Raw genomic sequence first — 20,728 nt, 5'->3', positions numbered from 1 at the left:
GCCCCGAGGGGAGCCCGGCAGAAAGGGGAACCGGCGCTTTCCTCAACAGCCGCCCGGCGCTGCGGTTTCGCTATGCAAAGCCGCCGCCATCGCACACCCTCAGGGCGCTCCTCGGGCGCGGCTCCCAACGACATCGAGGAACCGCTGCGAAAGAAAACTACCATTTTACTCATGACTTTGGGTTTTTTTTTCAGGGTTCCCCTGCAGCACTCAGGTTCCCCTCCCGCAGCCCCTCAGCGCGGGGCAGGCAGTTAGTAGAAGGCCTGGCCTGGCCTCGCCGGCGCCTACCCCTCAGCGCTGCCCAGTGTAATAAATAGAGTCATGTTTGTTAATCAAATCAGGCTTTCTTAAAGGCTGGTGAAAACTTACACTGTTTCGACTCTTCACATACTTAAACTGTTTCGACTCTTCACATACTTAAATCGCAGGCATCCAGCGTGTTATCTGGTGCACTTTGATACCTCAAGGCCTAAATCACAGGCATGCGGTGTGCTGTCTGGGGCACTTTGACACCTCAAGGCCTAAATCACAGGCATCTGATGTGTTTTAACACTTCAAAGGGAAGAGCTAAGTTGTGAGATAAGCTGAAAAGAGTCTCCCCAAGGACACTGATTAAGATGAGGAGCCTTCAGCCCCACGACCATCAGGAGGCGGGATAAGACCGACCCCCTAGCAACACGTCGCTCAGACACAGAATATACCAGGATTGACACATATACGGGAACCAGAAGAGTATATAATCAACTACTTTCGGGAAGTGGGTGCGCGCCGTTGGTGGAGCAAAGACTCCCCGGCCGCCCAGCGCTGTTTTGCTTGCTGCCGCTTGCTTAATAAACTAATTTGATTAATTGGACTGGTTCCTGTCAATTATTAACGACTGAGGGAGCTGGGGTTGTTTAGCCTGGAGAAGAGGAGGCTGAGGGGAGACCTTATCACCCTCTACAACTACCTGAAAGGAGGTTGTAGAGAGATGGGGGCTGACCTCTTCTCCCTGGTGACAAGTGATAGGACGAGGGGAAACGGGTTCAAGTTACGTCAGGGGAGGTTTAGATTAGATATTAGGAGACATTTTTTCACTGAAAGGGTTATTAAACATTGGAATAGGCTGCCCAGGGAGGTGGTGGATTCACCATCTCTGGAGGTGTTTAAAAAAAGGGTAGATGGGGCACTGAGGGACATGGTTTAGAAGTGGCTCTTGTCAGGGTAGGCTAAAGGTTGGACTCGATGATCTTAAAGGTCCCTTCCAACCTCAACAATTCTATGATTCTATGATTCTATTGGGCCACAATCTGTAACACCAGCCCTGTGCTGGCCCTGTGGAGCGGGCAGGGCCCCCGCGGAAGCCGCGTTTCTGCCTTCCTGCCCCCTCGGTGCTCGGCCAGCGTGAGGAGAGGAACTGGTCCCACGGGAGGCGCTTGCTGCCGGCCGGCCGCTCCCCCGCCCCGCCGGGGCGGGAACTAATAGCAAATGGCCGCGTCCCCTTTAAACACCTCCCCCTCCCTCGCCCCCACACCCCTTCCCACGTGGTGCAGGCCGGGGCGGGGATCCCGCGGCACGTCACTTCCGTTTCTGTCGTGGTGCGGAGGAGCCGCGCGTGGAGGAGGACGTGAGTGTTGGGGGGTCCCCGCCTCGCGCCCCGGCGGGCGGCCGCCATCTTCCCCGCCCCCCGCCGCCGGCTGTCCGGGGGACTCGGCACCTCCCGGGCAGCGTGGGGGAGGGCCGCGCCAGGCGGCCGTGTGGCAAGGCTGCACCTTTTCTTCGAGTGCCCGCTGTGCCCAGCGGGAGGGATGCCCCGCGGTGGAGCGGGCCCGGGGCGGGTGGAGGAGCAGCTGCGGAGGAGCAGCTGCCATGTTGGGGGGGCCAAGAGGATTTGAGTGAGGGAGAAAATGGCGGCGGGCAACCGCTCGGCTCCGTTCCCCCCACGCCAGGATCTGCCCCTGCCCGCTAACGACCCCCGACCCTCTTTTGTGTGCTGCCTTTTCTCTGCTCCGCCCCCGGTTACCTGCAGCCCTCTGGCCGCCACCCTGTCCCGGCAGGACCTGGGCGTCCTTGCCCGCGCCCCCCTGCTCGGGCCCTCGCGCCTTTCCCCAGGGGGGCAACACGAGCCGTGGAAAAGAGGAATAGGGGAGGAAAATGGCGGCTGGGATCCGCCTACCTGGTGTTCCTAGCTCGCCCTCGCTTGTCTTTCTCTCCTTTTCCTTCGACCTCGCCTGGCCCCTCTCATCCCGCCCTCGCTCTCACCGGTGTTCGGTGTCTGCTCACGCTCTGCCTGCTGGCCTCTCCCGAGGGACACCTATCACTCCCCATTTCTTTTTCCTTCAGTTTTCGCCCCCACCTTCCTCCATGTTGTCATTCCCTCTTCCTGATGGTGCCCGCGCCCCTCGCGTATGAAGCCTGTTCTTGTTCGGCTCCCCGATGTCATGTCACTGCTATGCTTAATTTCACATTGTCCCATTCTGGCTCTCCTTTGCATCCATCCTGCAGCGTGGCTTATGTGTGCTCGCCTATACCTTGTTTCATTTTCGGTATTGCAGCTTCCATCGTTGTACTCCAAGCTGTTAATGACAGCACTTACCCTGCTTTAGAACCACGTTGATCCATTAGCGTTAGTCAGACTCCTTTTTTTTCCATTTGCATACGTTTTTTTCATTGCCAGTTTAAAAACACTGCTGTTCCTTTTTCTTTCCCAAGATATGCTTCTTTAATCTTTTTTTTTTTTTTTTCCAGTCTTTCCTAGCTGTAGTTTATTTTATACAGTTTCTCTCTGGGATATTTATTTTTATTTTGAAAGAACAGATGAGCTGTGTATTTGTTACAAAGAATTTCTAGTAGCAAACAAGATGTGCAACTGCTGTATCTAACCACATGTTTGCATACTAGAGAGATGTAGAAGCACACCTGGCAGCATGAATTCAAGCATGCGTTCAAGGGAAGTTGAACGTCTGGCAAATGAATAGACTCCAGTGGCTGATGTGTTGAAGCTGCAGTGGAAATATTAATTGCAATGCTGTAGTTCACTGTAACTGAGGTGTTTTTCAGACTTTTGTATTATTGGTGGAAACTTCAGCTTCATGGAGGATGATTATGTAGCGTGTTGTTTGCAAATCCAACTGGGTGAATTGTCCATGTAAGAGTATAAATATTGCTAGGGCCTTAATAGTTTATATTTATGAATGTAACATAAAGAATTAAACTGGAGGACAGTACTGTATTATATGTCTTACATTGTGGTTTCTGCCCTATCTAGGGGTATATGAAACTGGTGAAAAATTGTCCCTTTGTAAACAGTTCAGAAACTAAAACACTGCATTTAATAAGTTGCAGCAAAAAGTGGAAGCGATGTAAGAGGGAAGAGTGCTTGAGATCACAACTACAACATGGATTAAAACTTGTATGAAAAGGCAGGAAAGTCTTTAGGACGGTTATGAATAAGATAAGCCTTTACAAACAGGTTTGAAGATGGCTTTCTAGCCATAATAGGACATATTCCGTGTATAGTGTTCTCACATTATTTTTCTCTTCCTAGAATGCCTAAGTCAAAGGAACTTGTGTCTTCAAGCTCATCTGCCAGTGATTCAGATAGTGAAGTTGACAAAAAGGTGAACATTATATGCAGTTTATTACTACTGTATTAACTCTTATATTTCAGGCTGGGGTTAAGGAATTAGGTGAGCATTATCTCACAACATGCATGTAATTCCATATGATTATCTGACAACCCAAGACACCCCTGCCCCCCCAACATATACGGCAACAAAAAAAACCCCTACCACCCCAAAAAAACCAAAATGAGGTTTTGGGTGGATAGGGCACTTTTTATCTTACAGTAAACTTTTTTTCTTAAGTTGCATTTTGCTCTCTTCAGGGTTTTTCCTATGATATATATCTAACCACAAGCCTTCCTGGAATTCTTTGCTGCTTTGTGGCACGAGGTGGAAGGTTTCTGTATAAGATGCCCCTGGTGGCAAGAATTTGGGCTAATTTTGAGGACAAACTCCCCTCGCCCCTCCCCCCCGCCCCTCACCATTTTGGTGTCCAGATTACTTGTCCAAAACAAAAACCTCCAGCTTCCCTGTCGTCCATGTTCCACTTGCTTATCTTGTTGCATGTTCTTTTTCTCTGTTTCTTACAGATTCTTACATTTACTGTAATACCATCTGCTAGTTTTTCACTTAAAAGCTGCGCCAACCTGAATGTCTTTGAGTTAATTTTAACGTATGTTGACTGTGTTACATGTATAAGTTGAGTGTTCCTATTTATTTTTAATAGTTATTTAATTTATAAGTTTGTATAGATGTCCGAGTCATTATGAACAAAAAGTAAAAAAAAAAAACCCAGTGAATTTATCTTTTTAGGAAATGCTAGGTGGTAACGCAGACATCAGGTGTTTTAGTGTGGTATGTGAAAAGAATCAGTCTGTTTACTGAGTTCGAGCATGACTTGGTTGCACTTTGCAAATTAGGTGTTTTGTCATGTCAAATCTTAATATAAGAGAAAATGGTCAGGTGATTTTTTTGGTAGGGAAATGTATTTCTGAAAAGACATAGTCTAACAGTCTGCTTTAGTGGGCAGTAAGGTGCTTTTTTTCTTTTTCTGTTATAATATCCTGTATTTGCTGGAACTGTTAATTTTTAAAAAAGGTTATCCACAATAATGGTTCTAACAGGTGAGACTAATTTTTGGTATCTTTGTGTTACTCTTTTTTTGGAGTGGGCACAGTTACTGTATAATCATTAGTAGAAATAGTAACTTCATCTGCAGTAATCTGATTTACAGGTAATATCGTCTGAATGTTTTAAAACCATGTTTAATTTATCATGCTGCGGACAGAGATTTAATGCTGACTTAAAAAGAATAATTTACTCTGACAGAGATGATTTGCAGATCCTTTCTTCATTATCTCATCGATTATTTTTTTTCTTTTTTAGAAGAGTTGTGAGGTGTCCTGCATTTTTTTGTTGTACGTGGTGGAAAGGAAGTGAAACTTCCATCAGACTTTAAATTTTTTATTAAAACTACTAAACCAACAGTAATACTGTGCAGAAAGAGTAGGCTTTTTGAAATGTATTTTGAACTAATTCAATTCTCTTTAAAGCTAAAGTGTTATGGTAAACTTCACTGGGAACATAATTAGGTTCATTTGAAGATTTTTATTTTTTTAAATTCTAGTCTAAATATACAGTATTGGATTCCTGCCTTGTGACCTCTACTGGAAACTTTTTGGTAATTTATAGAGTGAGTTGTGGCTCATGCATTTCTTTTTTTATTCTTGCTCCAAGGCAAAGAGGAAAAAGCAAGCAGCTCCAGAAAAGCCCGTAAAGAAACAAAAGACTGGTGAAAGTTCAAAAGGTGCAGCTTCTTCTAAGCAAAGCAGTAACAGAGACGAGAATATGTTTCAGGTAAAATTGATGACTCTCAGAGCCTGGTTAAGGTAACATGTTACAACATATATTCAGATCACCTCGTAAAATTTATACTGAATCTTTACAGCATAGTGCGTGGTCTCCTGAAGCCTTGGCTGAAGGGGATTACGATGCTAGCATGCAGATGAGATGCATGAGCGTTGTCAGGCTTCCGCAGAGTGAAAGAATCTGAGTTGTAGCAAGTGATCTAACCCTCTTATCTTTGTTAACGGTAACTCTTGGGGTAGTAATTTAGTCTGTAAATATAGCACTTAACCATGAGTATACTGTAAATATGCGATCAGGACTCTCTCTACATGGAAATGTTTTTTAATTGGGGCTCTTGAAAGGGGTTCTTGGAAACCAAAGTATGGACTCTTCATTCCTGTTTAACTAGGTCAGGGGCAACTTGGCTCCTGTATTATAAGACAGTGTCTTGGAATAAGTTTTGCTTGTTCCTTTGTTTTATGATGGAAGTTTTTCTCACTGAACATCCAAAAAGATTGTAATTTTTGACTTTGTTCTTGTTTTTAAGATGGGATGAATATACATTTTTCAGTAGCAAGATGAGTTTATGAATTCTGGGTATTCCAGTTCTGGGGTTAGCCGAGGCAGTAATAGTGTGTGCTGAAAGCTGTGCCAAGAATATATGTAGCTCAGAATTAGCTGGTTTAGGGGTGTGGATCAAGACTTACTAAATGTTTCTGACTAGCTGGCTGTAGAGGAACTTAAATTCTTAGAGATGTTGATTCTTAAGCTTATGAAAGGGTATGGGAGAGGTGCCTAATGAGGTGGCCCCAACACAGAGTAAGGCAAAAGAAATTGTTTTGGACTGTAGCTGTGCAAAGTAATATTGCAAAAAAAAATTGTAGAGAGAAGACCCGCTTAACTGATCTGTAATACAGAGCAGTTATTTTTAATGTATCAGTTCTCACTTTCCTCTTCATATATAGTTGGGAGAGAGAGCTTCAGTTGAAGGCAATGGCTGGACTTTCCCATCGAAGAAAGAATATCATATTTTTAGTTCTGTTGGGGCATTCTTTGAACCATGTAGGAAAAATGAGATAGTGTCTTCTGGCCCTAATGAAGAAAAATGCAGTTAGAGCTAAAAAAAACAAAAGCGTCTAAGCTTTATGCTATGTCTGTTATAAGTTCAGAAATTCCAGCCTTTGGGAAAGTGGTTAAAATTTTTATTGCTCCCCTGATGCAAAAAAAAACCCAAACCCTTTTCAAATAAAAGCAAAAACATTTGCGTGCTCTGATTTCTTTCAACCTTTTTGACCTAAGATAATAAAAAGTTACTAAAAACAGACAGTAGAGGACTCCTATTAGTCTGATCGGAACAAGATTCTTCCAGTGTTGAGTATAATACAGAAAAAATATTTGAATATCACCTTGACCTAAAACATCACTGTTACTTGGTCTCTGCCTGCCTTTTAGTTACTCAACAACAAAAGGTTTTTTGGCAGCTTATTGTGTTATGTGAAGTATTGTGTTTTTTCATGCTACATCAGCTTACATGCATTAACTAAAATGCAACTGTTTCAGTGTAGAAATAGCACTGTAGGTCGGAGGATACTTGTCCTCTCTTCCCCCTGCGCCGGAGAGCATGCTAGAAGATCTAGTTGTGTGTTAATTTTTTAGGTATGGTTTTGTTTGTTCTAGGACTATTAGTAATACTGGAAACTCTCATTTCTGCTTTCCCATGGCAGTAAAATGATTTCTGATGTGCAAGTGACTTTGCAGTATAACTTACAAGTGTGGCTTCAATTGATGGAAATCAGGCTGTGAAGCATTCATAGGACAGTCAGAAGTTCTGTGGTGTCCATATTGTGTGTGGGCGCGGCAGCAAATGATGTGAAACTTAAAAGCTTGTTCTGCACCCTCAGGCTGTGTTTTTAAAGTATACAGCTTGCCTCAATGTAGAGCTTATTGTGACTGCTGTATTCAGAAGATTCAGCATTTTCATAAAGATCAACATTTTATTTTTTTTGTTTGAGACTGATGTTGGTGTAATGGGATTCTTGAAACTAATTATGAAGAATAGTATAAATGTAAGTAGAAGGGAGTTAATTCAGTGTAAGAGACGAAGTATATTTTATTTATTTGCATGTCTTGGCCTTTTTAGGTTTTATAAGTAGGCTAGTATACTTTGGAATTAGATCATTTGGTTCAGTTGGGATGTGGAAATTTATCTTACTGCTATTTGCAATGTATTACTAGAGGCCCTAAGGACATCAGTCATATTAATGTGGAAGGCTTTAGTGTTGATACATTAGATTCCTGTGTGTGACTTCAAGCCAGTGTGAGCTCTGCATCATGTACTTTGGTTAGTTTGACAAATCCTGTCATCTACCTATGCCTGATTTGGATAAGGTTTGTTAATGCTGTCAGAATGCAATATTAATGCACCAGAATGGAACAACATCACATGATCAGACATTTCACTGAAATTGTTACTTCAAAAGTCATATGCCTTTGTGCTGTCCCTCCTCCCCCATCTCCTTTTTTTTAATTTATTTTCTAAAGTTTGGGTCATATTTGCTTTTCAACTTATGAGAAGTAAAGTCTTACGTTCCCCAGTGTAATGTCTTTATCTAGCGTAGGCTTCTAAAAGAAGATAAATATGTAAGTTTATGATGCTCTTGAAAGGTGATTGGTTTAGCACAATAATTCTGAAACTTAGGTGGGCAGTGTTGCTCTGCACAAGCAATTTGCTGTGTTGACGATCTCACTGTCTACAGGTTTCTTTATTGTGCTCCATGTAATGCTATACATATAGTTATCAGCTAAGAAAAAAGGATTCTTTTTGCTGTTTCTAATCACACAGTGTGTATACCATTTAATCAAAACAAACTGGAAACAGGAGGAAAAATAGTGAAGAAGGTGCTTGCTGAAACTCGTACAGGAAGTCAGTTGCATGACTGTGAGAGCAACCAAGACACAGTTCAGTGCTTTTTATTCTAAGAAACGGAAACCTGGAAATAATGCTTTTGATGTCTTCTGATTTATGTAATTCAATAGAATAGTATCATCTAAGGAGATGTAGTATTTAGTAAAAGGCATATGAACTTGTCTCTGAAAGTTGAACTGCAGTAATTACACTGCTATAAATCAATACAACCCTTGGAACACTACTCTAGTTAAAGAGATATAAAGATGCCTTATATCAGTGAAATTATTCTAGGACTTTCAGCTGCTGTGTGAAAAAAAGAATTGTTCAGAAATGAACCTGTGCCAGAATTGCAGGCAATTGAACATCAAGAAACATCCTTTTACATAAATAGTTAAATCTGGATTTTGGTTGAGGCTTTTCAAGCCTTAGATGTTAATTGCAACTGAACTTTAGAAGCCTGTTTAAAGCTTTTAGCAGTGGCAGCTTTTGCATAGAGTTCAACTAAACATTCAAGATGTAGCATGAAAATTCAGCTGAAATCTAGACAGTGATATAAAATCTAACTTAATTTCAGCATTTTCCTGTAGAAGTGTTTCCATTTGAGGTAGACTTACTGATTGAGTAAATGTGAACTTTGCATTATTGGCCCTAGCGTTACTGTAGTTGGATTAAGACATATAGTCATACTTAAAATTCAAATCCTAAACCCTTTTGCAACTGTATGTGCAGCTGTAATCTGCTATGTTGTATCAGATTTTATTTCTCAGAGCAAATCTGGAATTACTTGGCAATACACTAGTATTCTTTGATAACCCTGGAAAAAAAAGTGTTGTAGAGTATTACTGCTTGAAGCTGTTCTTAGAGGTGACCTTAAAAGTCACTGAAGTGTTAAAGGGTAAAACCAAGACATGTTGTTCATGTAGGCTATTTGGAGTATTCTTTGCCAGCAGTGCTGATGGACTTGGGCATGGTACCAAGTCTCGTCTGAAAGAACTAAGCTACTGTGACGACATACCTTATTTTTGAATGTTAAATTTGTAGTATTGTGAAAGTATTTAATAAATCAATAAAAAGTACTATCTTATAAACTGTTAATATCTAGTTCATTTTAAAGAAGGCTTTGAAGTAGGAAAAGAACTGCTTCAGGCTTATGGTATCTTGAGATGTCCTAATTGTTTTAAAATCAATTTTAGCGTTAATTTAGCATGATCTGCATAACAAGAAAAAATACTTTAAGCAAACATAAAGCATTCTTGTTTATAACTATTTTCTAAAATAACAGTTTATGACTTAAACATCTGTTGATGATTTTAGTTGATTAGAGAATTGTTCAACCTTTCTGGTCAGACTTCACGCTAGTAAGATGTGTTTGGGCCCTTTTTAAATCATACCAAAATGTAGGATGCATAAACTAAGGAAGTTGAAGACTAAATGTTTTATCAGGGAGGAATATTCTGTTTTAAATTTGTTTACTTTAGAATATGTTCTTTCTTCGTAAAGCATATTGAGAAAGTTCATACACAATTCGAAGGACTTCTTACATGAATTGTATTTGACTGTTTTTATTACCTAATTTCTGATTCTCAAATTCACATTATACTTTGGATTTATGTGAACAGTAGATTGTATCAACTTTTGAAAGATCTTTAATGAGCCTACATCTGTAGTGTTGTCAGTGTGACTGCTCCCCTTCTGCCACATTCTGTGTCATCTCATGTGTACTGTCCCTCCTCTTCCCTCCCAAAAAACCAAAAAGCCCTCATAATTCAGTTAAGACACTGTGGTGCAGAAATGGAATTCCAGAATAATTCCATACGATGCTACATGCTGGTGAACTTAATGCATTTAAATGTGGGTTTTTTTTTTTTTTTGTAACGGCTGGTACAGTAAGGTAGTCTTTTAACCATAGTTCCAATGAAGTTCCATGAGGACTTGGAAGTGGGCATGGGACAGCTGGTGGCTAACTTTCTTTTCCATCTGTATTTACTGTGTTAAAAGAAGAAAAAAAAAAAACAAACAAAAACCCCTCTAGAAATCGTGGTTATCTCATGTGACTATCTGATTTGCTTTCTGTGTATATGGAATGAACTGAAATTTAGATTTGGGAGTAGAGCTCCCTCTTTCCCTGTTTGTTTACAACTGCTGCCAACAAAGATGTTTATAATAGATATAAAATTTTATTTTAGAATGAAGTAAGCTAGTGGCTTTTGTAAGAAGTCAGCGTGTTAAGAATATAGATATTTTTATTCTAGGAGAGCTGCTTTTGCACTAAGCATTGAATACTCAACTCGTTTTAAGTCGTTCATCCATTTATATTGTCATTACTTATTAGCCTACTGACTACTCTGGATTAAGCTTTTGATCTAGTTTTTTCTCTGGTGTCTAAAACAAGCTGCGGTGTGCAGTGTCACACAGCTGAGTCTGATACAGGGAAAAGTGAATGCTGTAATATGTAAAATACCTAAAAGACCCTTATATGTGTTTTGACAGATTGGCAAAATGAGGTATGTCAGTGTTCGTGACTTTAAAGGGAAAGTCTTAATTGATATTAGAGAATATTGGATGGATCAAGAAGGTGAAATGAAGCCTGGCAGAAAAGGTATTGTTCTCCTCATGTTACTTTGTATTAAAACATTGTCTGCAGGTTGTTGGAGAACTTTGTGTATCAGATTTCTATACTTTGTTGCTACGTGATAATTTTAGAGTAATATATATTTTTTTTAATAATTTATATGTTAACAAATTATTCATTTTATCTGTAGGTTATAAACAAAAGCAAAGTAGGTTTGTTGGCCTGAGTCTGTTTTCCTAAAATGGGCCTCTCATTTATGGAAAGGAAGGCATCAAATACAAGCAGGTTTGGTATGGGAGTTATAAACATAGCTAAACTTCCCCCCTCCCCCAATTAACTTAATCAATGCAATTTCTTTCTTCTATTACAATTGGATTTTTTATTTCAAAATTCACTGAAAAGATTTAACTTACTAGTTTGTGATAAGATGTTAATTTCTTTAAAATAATTATGTCCTTCAATTTCTATCAGATTTTAGATTAAAATAGTTCAGACATTTAATGTGACTAATTTTGGAAAAAATACGTCAAGATTTTAGTTGAGGTGAAAGTATCTCGAGTGTTCAAGTTTTGGTACTGTGCTTCTGATCTGCAGCACAGCATTAGCTGTTGTACCTTTAATTGCCACTCCCGTACCTGGTTTTTGTGACATGCCTTCGCTGACCCATTGTTAGAACTCTGCCACCTGCAAGATGAGGATGTGAGGACAGTTGTAGTACTAGTGTTTTGCTTAATGTCATGTTGCTTCTGTTAAAGTAGTCTGCTTTTAATTGGTTTTCATATTGCACTAAGGAAAGAGGTAAGTATGAAACATTCTGCTCTGGAGATTGAAGGCGTTTAATGTACAATCAGCATAAGGTTTGTTACATTCTTCTGGTGTGTCCAGGAACTAACTCAGAATAGACATTTGGAAAGCTAGAGAAGTATTTTCAGCATTTCTTAAATAACAACCAAGAATGGGTTTGTATGAACAGGTGAACTGGTACTGTAGAGGAGAATTTCTTGTTTTGGATTTGTTGTTGCTACTTAACAAAAAAGATTACTCTAACTTCTAAGGACTTTACCCTGTTGTGTTTTGAGGTAGCAGTCAAAAGTATAGGCAATTTTAGTGGCAAGCTATAATGAAATTTAATGGGTGGGCCAAGTGACAAAAATTGCATGATGTAGACGGAAATGTTTATCAATGTGGCCAAGGGGTCTGAATTTTATTAGGATAAAATTAATAATAATCTTATACAGTGTGTGAGTCAAATGTTCCATTGATACACTTAGGAGCTGCTGATCTAGCTGTCCTAAAAACAGTATAAGCAGTTGAAATAGAGTAATTAAAAAAAACAAAAAACAAAAAAAAAACAAAACAAAAAATACAACAACAACAAAAAAAAAAAAAAAACAAAAGAAAAAATATCCAACTGTTTAAATTATTGTGCCAGATTGTTTCAAACAGCAGGTCTGAACTGCTTGCAGTCCATCTGGTACGTAGTTCAGGCACATCTTGACCTTTGGTCCCCTGATAATGGTTAGCAGACCTGAACTAACTAAAAGAAACCCCCACTCTAAAGAGTGGTGGAAAGGTGCTTAGAGTAGCTCCGTGCAGACTGCTCGCTGCTCAAAATCATGGTGGTGTTCTGATAAGACAGTGATGGTAGAAGAAAAAAAAGGCGATGAGCCCCAAAAATGGAATTCAAAGTTTCACCTGTTTTCAGGTCCTGCTCCACCTACAGGGAGAAAGCAATGAAGGAAACCTGATCACTGAGGGGGGAGAGTGGGGGTAAATAGTAGAAGAGCCTGGCTGGAGAGAGTATGAGAGGTAGGCCTGTGAGTCTGTACTTGCATAGAATTGACATAGAGATTGTAGGGGAAGGATGAGGAGACTAAAACACCAAGGAAGTGTGTGCCTAGACTCAAGCTTGAGGAAGTATAAATTTGGAACTGAGGAGGTGGGTTGTGGGTCACTGAATGATTATTGATTGAACATCAGTAGAAACTATAGTGAACTCGAAGTGAAAAAATGACTTCTGTGTTGGTTTGTGAGTGCTAGGGAATGGAATAGAGTCTCTCCAAAACATTACTTACAATATGTATTATTTTTAGAGCTAGAAGAAACAGGAGAAAAACCTGAGAAAAACCCAGAATTAATGTACTTTAAAAGTGCATAGAAGTTCAGTCCACACGGGTGTGGCTTTTAGGAGCCAACAGGAATACGAATGATTTTCAGCATCTCAGTCAGGGCTTTTGTGCTTCAATCAGGCAAGGCTTCAATCAAGGCCAGAGCTGTATTTCACTTCCTATGTTTAGCCTAATACTTTTGAATGAATTTGTTACACCATACTCGTTTTCTTTGTAATTTAAACTTGTCCAGAGATAAGCTGAAGTCTAAAGTTAAACTGCAGTGTTCTGAAGGAGTTTCACTTTGTAACTAAGATGGTTGTTGAAGTAGCTCAAGCATTAATAGTTATGATATAGACTTTGTGTATGAAACCACCTTTGACAGTAATTATGCAAGATCTTGCACCACAATTTTCTTTTTGTCTGAAGTGTTTATTTTTAATGCGTTTCAGGTATTTCTTTAAATCCAGAACAGTGGAACCAGCTGAAGGAACAGATTTCTGATATTGATGATGCAGTAAGAAAACTGTAAAGACAGAGCCATACAGAAACTTTAATCATTTCAGTTGTTTTAAGCAGTCTTTTTACATTGGCTTTTGTTTTCTAAAATATTGTTTTCCAAGCTATTGTATATTTGGATTGCAAAACAATTTGTAAGATGAATACTTTTTTTATGTGCATTAAAAGTGTATTCTGAGTGAGGCTATTTGTGTATACTTTACTAAAAGGAAATGTGATGCTTTCACCTCATGGTGTAAAATAAACAAATCAAACAATATGTAAAGCATACTTGTTTACAGCCTTTTGATTAAAGGTGTTTGCTGATAAGGCCACCTGATAGCTTTAGTCTTTGGTTTAGTTTCAGTTTAGTTAACAGTTAATAGGAATTTATTTTCTGAGAAGATTTCTTAAAATGTCCCCATGTAATTTTTTCTTTTCTTTCATACTCTTTGGTATTGCTCTCACAGCGTTATGCTTTAAGACTTGATACAAACAGTGAATACTTGGTAAAACACGTTTTTGTAGATAGTTTTAAATACTGTATTTGCTAATTTACCCTATTTATTCAGATGTAAAGAGTCCTGAGTATATAGACTTTTTTGCATTACTTGCATGAAGTGTTATGCTAAACAATAACACTTGAACACAAGCCACGTGCTATTTCTTCACATTTTTCTATAGCTTGCTTGACTTAGAAAATACAGTTAGCCTTTTTCTTGGACCCTAGGATTTAGAATGTGATGCATAAACTTTTACAGTAATAGACATATACCTCAGAGTAAGGTAGTATTTAAAAGCTCCAAATGTGGTTATTAGTTAGGTACCCTTTTCAAGTTTTACATTAAGTTCATTCTTGAACACATACTAACATACTAACTAGTTATTCTATAGAAAAGAACAGTTAACCTGTCTTTGTAGGGCTTTTGTTTGTTTGAGAGTATTGCATAAACGATGATGCTTAAATTAGGCTGTAATACAGGTTCAACAGTCAAACAGGGTTAAAATTGCTTCAGCCAAAATGTCAGGCTATCATGCTCCTGCCCTGGCCACACTGCCTGTCCAAACCACTTAACTTGGCTTGCTTTGTGTGGCTTACATGCGCACAGTGGTTTTGTCTTTTGTACAGAAGATACTTAGCGCTTACCGTGGAGTGCTGGTACATAGCAGATCATGACTAGCGAACTTCGCTTGTCAACCATTTTTCTGTTCTCATAAAAGAGAAGCTTCTATCTGTGGGAAGCTCTATTAGACTAGATGCTGCCCCAGTTGAAGGGCTTCTTGGTAGGTGTCACAAGCAATGAAGAAGGGAAGATATGATGGTTGAGTAGAACTTGGTGAGAGAAGGGGCATGCCAGTATGGAAGTTAATGGTGAAAGATCAAAGTTAACTGACACATAATAACTGCAGTGAAGAAATGTATGTTAGTGGAATTGGAGAAGAGTTAATTTTCTGACTCAGTGCAATTAATCGAAGGAAGAAGATGAAACAACTTCATGAAAATTGACATTTCAAGACTATGTACTGGATGTACAACTTAATTGGTTCGGCTTTAATTTTCCCATTAGATGTTAAAACTAATGTATTTTTTAAATTTTGTATAGATAAACTGGATTTACTATATGCTTAATTTTGGAATATCTTAATATAATTGTTTATATTGCAGACATGCATGGAAGTGCCATACACAGGCTGTTCATGTGCTGCAGAGTTTATAATTCAATGCAAATAGGTATTGAAGGGTGAGGAAGTGTGGCTTCATCAAATTAAATATGTATTATTGAATTTAAATATTATGACAGATACCTCCACCTGCTTTTTAACTCACCCATTGTTGACATATTACAAATAAAGTTAAGATCCGTTTTTGTATAGCTCAGGAAATCCGAGTTTTTAAGAACTGCTTGAGGGTGAATAAAAAGGTGAAGATACGTTCTGTGGTAGCAGATGCATTTTTAGGCACAACATTCTTTTTTGAGTGACTCTTACAGGCATGTAGGGATATTTGGACCAAATAGAATAAATATGAAATATCTGCTAAAATTTCACGGATGTGTAAATGAAATAAATTGCGTCAGATGACTATTGACAGGCTTTAGGTATTTTTTATTTGCGGCATGTGTATGTGATTTTTTTCCTTTAAATCTGAAATTTTGCAACCAGATTTCACCTATTTTACCTCAAAGCTTCCATGTGCATGATTATATTAGTGGGAACATTGTTCTCACGTAGATTACTGTGGTAGTAGGTCATTGGATGGCAGTTGTGTATCGGAGTACAATATAATTCCGTGCAGGAGGGTGGAGAATTAAAGTCATTCACTTGGGAGTAAGTGAAAAAGTTTTAATATAGTGATTAGTTCTCTTGTGGAAACTGACGGTGGAGTTATTCAAAGAAATTGGTATTTGTTAATCGAGAACTATTAGTTCCTGTGTATAGACAAGCCCTTGCTGAATTTGCGGTGATAATTACTGGAGCTGTTTATCCCATTTTGCTTGATAAAACTTGGGGCAGTTTGATTTTACTTAGCTTGTGTTTAAAAATAGTTTTCCATTGGCCAGTTATATTTCTGCCTGTAATAATGATAAAATATCATATATTTTACCTGAGCCAATCTTAAGATATGCATGAATGTCTTACAAAAAAGGTAACTAACTAACTAACTAAACCAGTCAGTTTCACAAATGAACTCAAAATAGGATGAGCTGAATTGTGAGGGAATTAATTGCACCTCAGATGATTGATGTGCTTGTTCCTTGATAAAAAGTTCACACATACAATGTTATTTTGAAATAAATAGTTGGTAGTGATTCATCATGTAATTGTCTATGGCTGTAGTCTTTCTAATTTGAGAAAAAAATTCAGGGTTTTTTTTGAACAAAGATTATTTTCTTGCAGACAAAATGGTAGTTAGGGTACATGTGGAAGTGTCCATGGAAGAAAATTGTGCATGTATGAAAAGGATGTGTAATAGGAGATAAAAACACTGCTCCTTTTCCCATTGAAGTGGCGAAAGATGCATTTGATTCTTGATATTTATGCAGGGCATATTAGCAATATGTTTTATAAATTAAATTTACAATGGAGTTTAGGAGGAAAAATACATTACAGTTAGTGCTGCCAAAGTACCATATGTGTGTGATAAACTGTCATGTACAATGTTGCTCTTATGTAGAGATGTTCATATTGAAATTAAACAAATGAAGTACTAAGTTTGATATTTCTGTTAAAGGAAATGCCCCAGTTACGTACTACTTATGTGATCTGTTAGCAAAAAAAAAAAAGAAGATTGTAATTCTGGTAACTCAAATGTCATATTGTTAACCGTGTGGAATGTTTCATGTTTTGCTCTGGTGGTATCGACTGCAGAGAGGCCACTGGAAATATGAGCCCTCCAACTGTAATTACCTTAATGTTCAAATAAAAAATCGTTAAATGGCATACGTGTAATAACAGTTTGAACACTTGGAAATAAATGAAGACTTCAGTTGACATAGTGTTATTTTTAATAGAAATTTAGCTGCACTGAAACTTATGTTTTTCCTAACTGCTGTTTGTTTCTTGCAACTGTTGTAATTTGGAAAATTGAAAACTTAATCATCTTATTCTTGGCCTAGGTTTGTGGGTGGGGGATTGATTGCGCAGCCCGGAGGGATAGAAATTTTTCACTATGGTAGAAGAAGTAGTGTCATGCAAATATGGAAGCAGCAGATAAAAACACACGTTGAAACATCAAACAGAAGGAAAATGTCTCATAAATTGCTACTCTTAAGAAAATGGCTGATTATCTTTTTCAGTGGAGTTTCTTTTTGATCTGACAATAAATGTAACCATAGATTAGGTAGAAAAAAAGCTTTCACCCATTTATTTATTATCCTTGTTCAGTTAGGTCAGCGTAGGCTTCTTTAGGAAGGATATATTTTTCACGTGCTTGCTGTGACTGATTTGTGAGGAGTGAATTAACTGATTGTGGCCTTGAACCTGACATTTTTCTTCAAGTAATTTTGATTAGTTTAGCAATTTATAGCTGCAGAAACGGAAATGACTATGGCTCAAAAGGAAGAAATGGAGTTTGGGGGGTTGATGGAGGGTCATCATGTGCTACCTATTTCTCATTTACTGCTGTCCACTTACAGGGTATGTTTTTGACTGTAGCTCTGTTGACTTTGTATGGAAGAGCAATCTGAAAGGCAATGCTTTTCCTGTCATGCATCAAGCCTGTAAGGTAAAAGCGAGAAGACACCTGCTGAAGAAGTGAAATAAATGGTCCTTGGCTTAGTGGTGGTTTATCAGGGAAGGTTAAGTCATGCTGTCTTGTGAGCAAAGGGACGTGCCGTTAGTCATGGGGATAATTTAACTTGATGACAGCTGTTCCCTTGATATTGCACTTTATTTAACAAAAATGTTATAATTTTTTGTAAGATCTGCTTAATTTGGTTTTCCTTGTACTTCCTTTTTGCTTTCAATGAATCCATATGCTTGTCATTGATGGGATGGTAAATAAGGTAGGAACTGAGGTTGGGTTGAGGCCTCAAGTTCTTAAAAACATTGTTATCCTTTGGAAGGAGGTGGGCTCTCAGTCCTAAAGGTGAATAGAGCTTGCTGTAAAACTGCAAAAGTTGGTGAAATAAATACACTGTTTTTGGAAATCTCTAGGTGTGTTTGATAAGGCTAAATGAAAAAAAAGTTTTATGCCTCCTTGGCTAGCCTTCCTAGTAGACTTCTGTTAGTTATCAGTTCACTTGGGCAGAATTTAGTGGGGTAAAAACTGCTAAAGTAAAGGAATGGCAAGATTTTACATAACCTTGTACTTGCGGTGTTATCTAAAGAACTGTTTCATATCTTAAGAGTTCAAATGTTTTATACTTTCACTAATAGGCTAATGTGTCAGAATAATTTTCAGGCTATTGAAAATAAAGCCCATTTCATCCTAGGAATAGAAAGACCGAATTTACTCCGTTCACTAAAATATCACACACCATATCTGAGGGAGAGGTGAATGACATTGTATATTAAGAACAAATTTGAGGTATAGGTTACTCTTACCTACTTGACATTGAAAGTTAAGTGGTATATAGCAATAAAACTTTGCAGTCTGTGGTGTTGATTTTATGTGATCTTTGAAGCTTTTTGCTAGCTATCTCGACGTGAAATGGCTCTGCAGAGCTCCGCTGTTTCTTCTCCTTTACACTTGGCATCCCTTACTGAGATCTGCAGCTCCCTTTGCATTTCCTCTATTATTTGTATTCCGACTGGAAGCATCCTTCCATCTCTTGGAACACAAGTGTCTCTGGCTACACACACGTTGTCACAAGACAAGAAATATCTTAATGATTGGGTCCTAATGATAGTTGGTAGATATAGATGTAGCTGCCATTGCTAACACAAGCTAATTAATGTTCGTATGTCTTCATATTTATTTCTTTTTTTAGCATTGTGATAAAATTAACTTGAAGTAGTTGCATTACTCTTGCCAACATGGATACTTCCCAGCAGAAGTAATTTTCTTCATACTAGCTTGGATTATTGTCTGCAGTGAAGGCACTGGACAAATGCTTTTTCCCCTGAAGTGATGAGGAGAGTACCACAGTGTGACAGTTCCTGGGGTAAAAATGAATAGAGCTATCACTTGGATACCTGCTTGCTATAATCAAGGGGGTTTGTGATTGCAATGGGTTGGTTAATGGAAAGAAAACTCAGTTACTTGGGTAGCCCAAAAAGTTCCTGAAGTGCCGTGTAGGACATGAGTAGCATTTATGATGACGTAAAGACTGCCCTCGTGGCTCTTCAAAGAAACCTTTGAACAATATTAATTTGCAGTGTGCTTGTCCCTACATATAATCTACTTTTTAATCTTTTTTTAATAAGAAATTTGTCGGTGAACATTACATAGTCCTGTTTCAGTAGCAGGAGAACTACTCACCCTGATTTACTCGAGTCACTCCTCTGAGACTGGGCAGGGAAAGTGCATATATTTTTCTTGTTTTCACACAGTATCTGTTATATTACTATTCCATAGCAAACGTGCCTTTTACCTATCAAACCAATTTCCAGTAACCTGTGGAAAATGTTTGTGGTTTATCTATTTAAATGTTTGGGAACAAATATTTTGGGTTTGGGGGACAATTTTTTTGGTAAGTTATCCAAGAATTTTTCCCACTCCTATAAATTTGTTCTGCCTTGGTATTTTAATTTTCTGGCACTGTTTTGCAGGAAGCTGAAATGATTTTTTCCTGTGACCATTAAAAGAGTTTTGCAACTCCTTATTTTTAACATGCTCCAGTTGTAGCTGTTGAAAATGGACTTGCAAAGTCACGGTCGGATGCATTTCTTACTAGATTTTGTTAGAGTCCTAGATAGTTATCTGTCTGAGGCTGTTTGCTCTGTAGTCTGAACACCTGTTTAAAAGTGTCTGTCGGGACTATAAAATTGCAAGGTTGTGATACGCCATGTGAAAAGGTGAGGAGAGGGAAATGTGCAGCTAAAGAAATGAGTTATTTTCTGAACTTTTTAAGGACGTATTCCAGAAACAATGTTTTTCTCTTCTTGAAGTCAAAAACTAAACTCAAAACTGTTAAAAAATGCTAAGCTTAAATTTGGAACTGCTTCTGTTCATACATGAATTCATCAGATGTGCACTTTTTTTAAGCAATATTTCTGAACAAGTTAAAGCAATGATTTCTTTTAAAAAAGAAGTCTGCCTAGATAAACACCATGTTTAGCACCACAAAGTTTTTAAAGCTAATTGAACCTATACCACGATATAGTTTTTAAGTGGTTGTATTTGTGCTTTTGATACTTTGAAGCATTCATCTTAACTGAATACGAAAATTTCTGTGAATCTTTGTGAGAACTTTCGGGCTTTCCACAGACGGAGGTCGCATCCTCGGCTGAAGGAAGAGACCGGTGAAGTTCTTGAACAAAGAGGCAGCTGCGTGCTTTGGGCAGCGCGTGTGATCTGCTTTAGGTCAGTATTGGCTCAAAGCCTTGGTATTAGCAGTCTACTGTACTAATGAAGGGCACAATGAACTTTTTTAGAGTTTTTCTTGTATTTCTTCTATTGAAGTCAAATTTGGATGGGTATTTAGCTTTTTTAATTAAACATTCTGTTTTTTGTGATTTTGTCTTCAAGAGGATTGTGATTAGTACATAGTCAAGAAATTCCTAATTTTGCAATTTGTATGTAGTTTGGATAATTTTTCAGCTCTGTTTTGCATCTGGTTACATTTCTGCTTGAGGCATTGCTGATCCA

At 38.5% G+C, this 20,728-nt stretch overlaps 2 protein-coding genes across 2 annotated transcripts in view; both read left to right on the top strand.

Annotated features, from left to right (window-relative positions):
- The window catches only part of TARS1 (threonyl-tRNA synthetase 1), a 533,465-nt gene that overhangs the window by 202,926 nt on the left and 309,811 nt on the right, over window positions 1-20,728 (top strand). The window lies entirely within an intron of this gene.
- SUB1 (SUB1 regulator of transcription) lies at window positions 1,531-16,968 on the top strand. The gene is made up of 5 exons (XM_063320243.1): window positions 1,531-1,606; window positions 3,527-3,599; window positions 5,280-5,399; window positions 10,789-10,897; window positions 13,431-16,968. Exons 2-5 carry the CDS (start codon window positions 3,528-3,530, stop codon window positions 13,508-13,510), a joined length of 381 nt encoding a protein of 126 aa, XP_063176313.1. The 5' UTR covers window positions 1,531-1,606; window position 3,527; the 3' UTR covers window positions 13,511-16,968.

The sequence above is a fragment of the Chroicocephalus ridibundus genome, chromosome Z, assembly GCF_963924245.1.
Source record: "Chroicocephalus ridibundus chromosome Z, bChrRid1.1, whole genome shotgun sequence".
NCBI lineage: Eukaryota > Metazoa > Chordata > Aves > Charadriiformes > Laridae > Chroicocephalus > Chroicocephalus ridibundus.
This window is presented reverse-complemented; position numbering and strand designations above follow the sequence as displayed.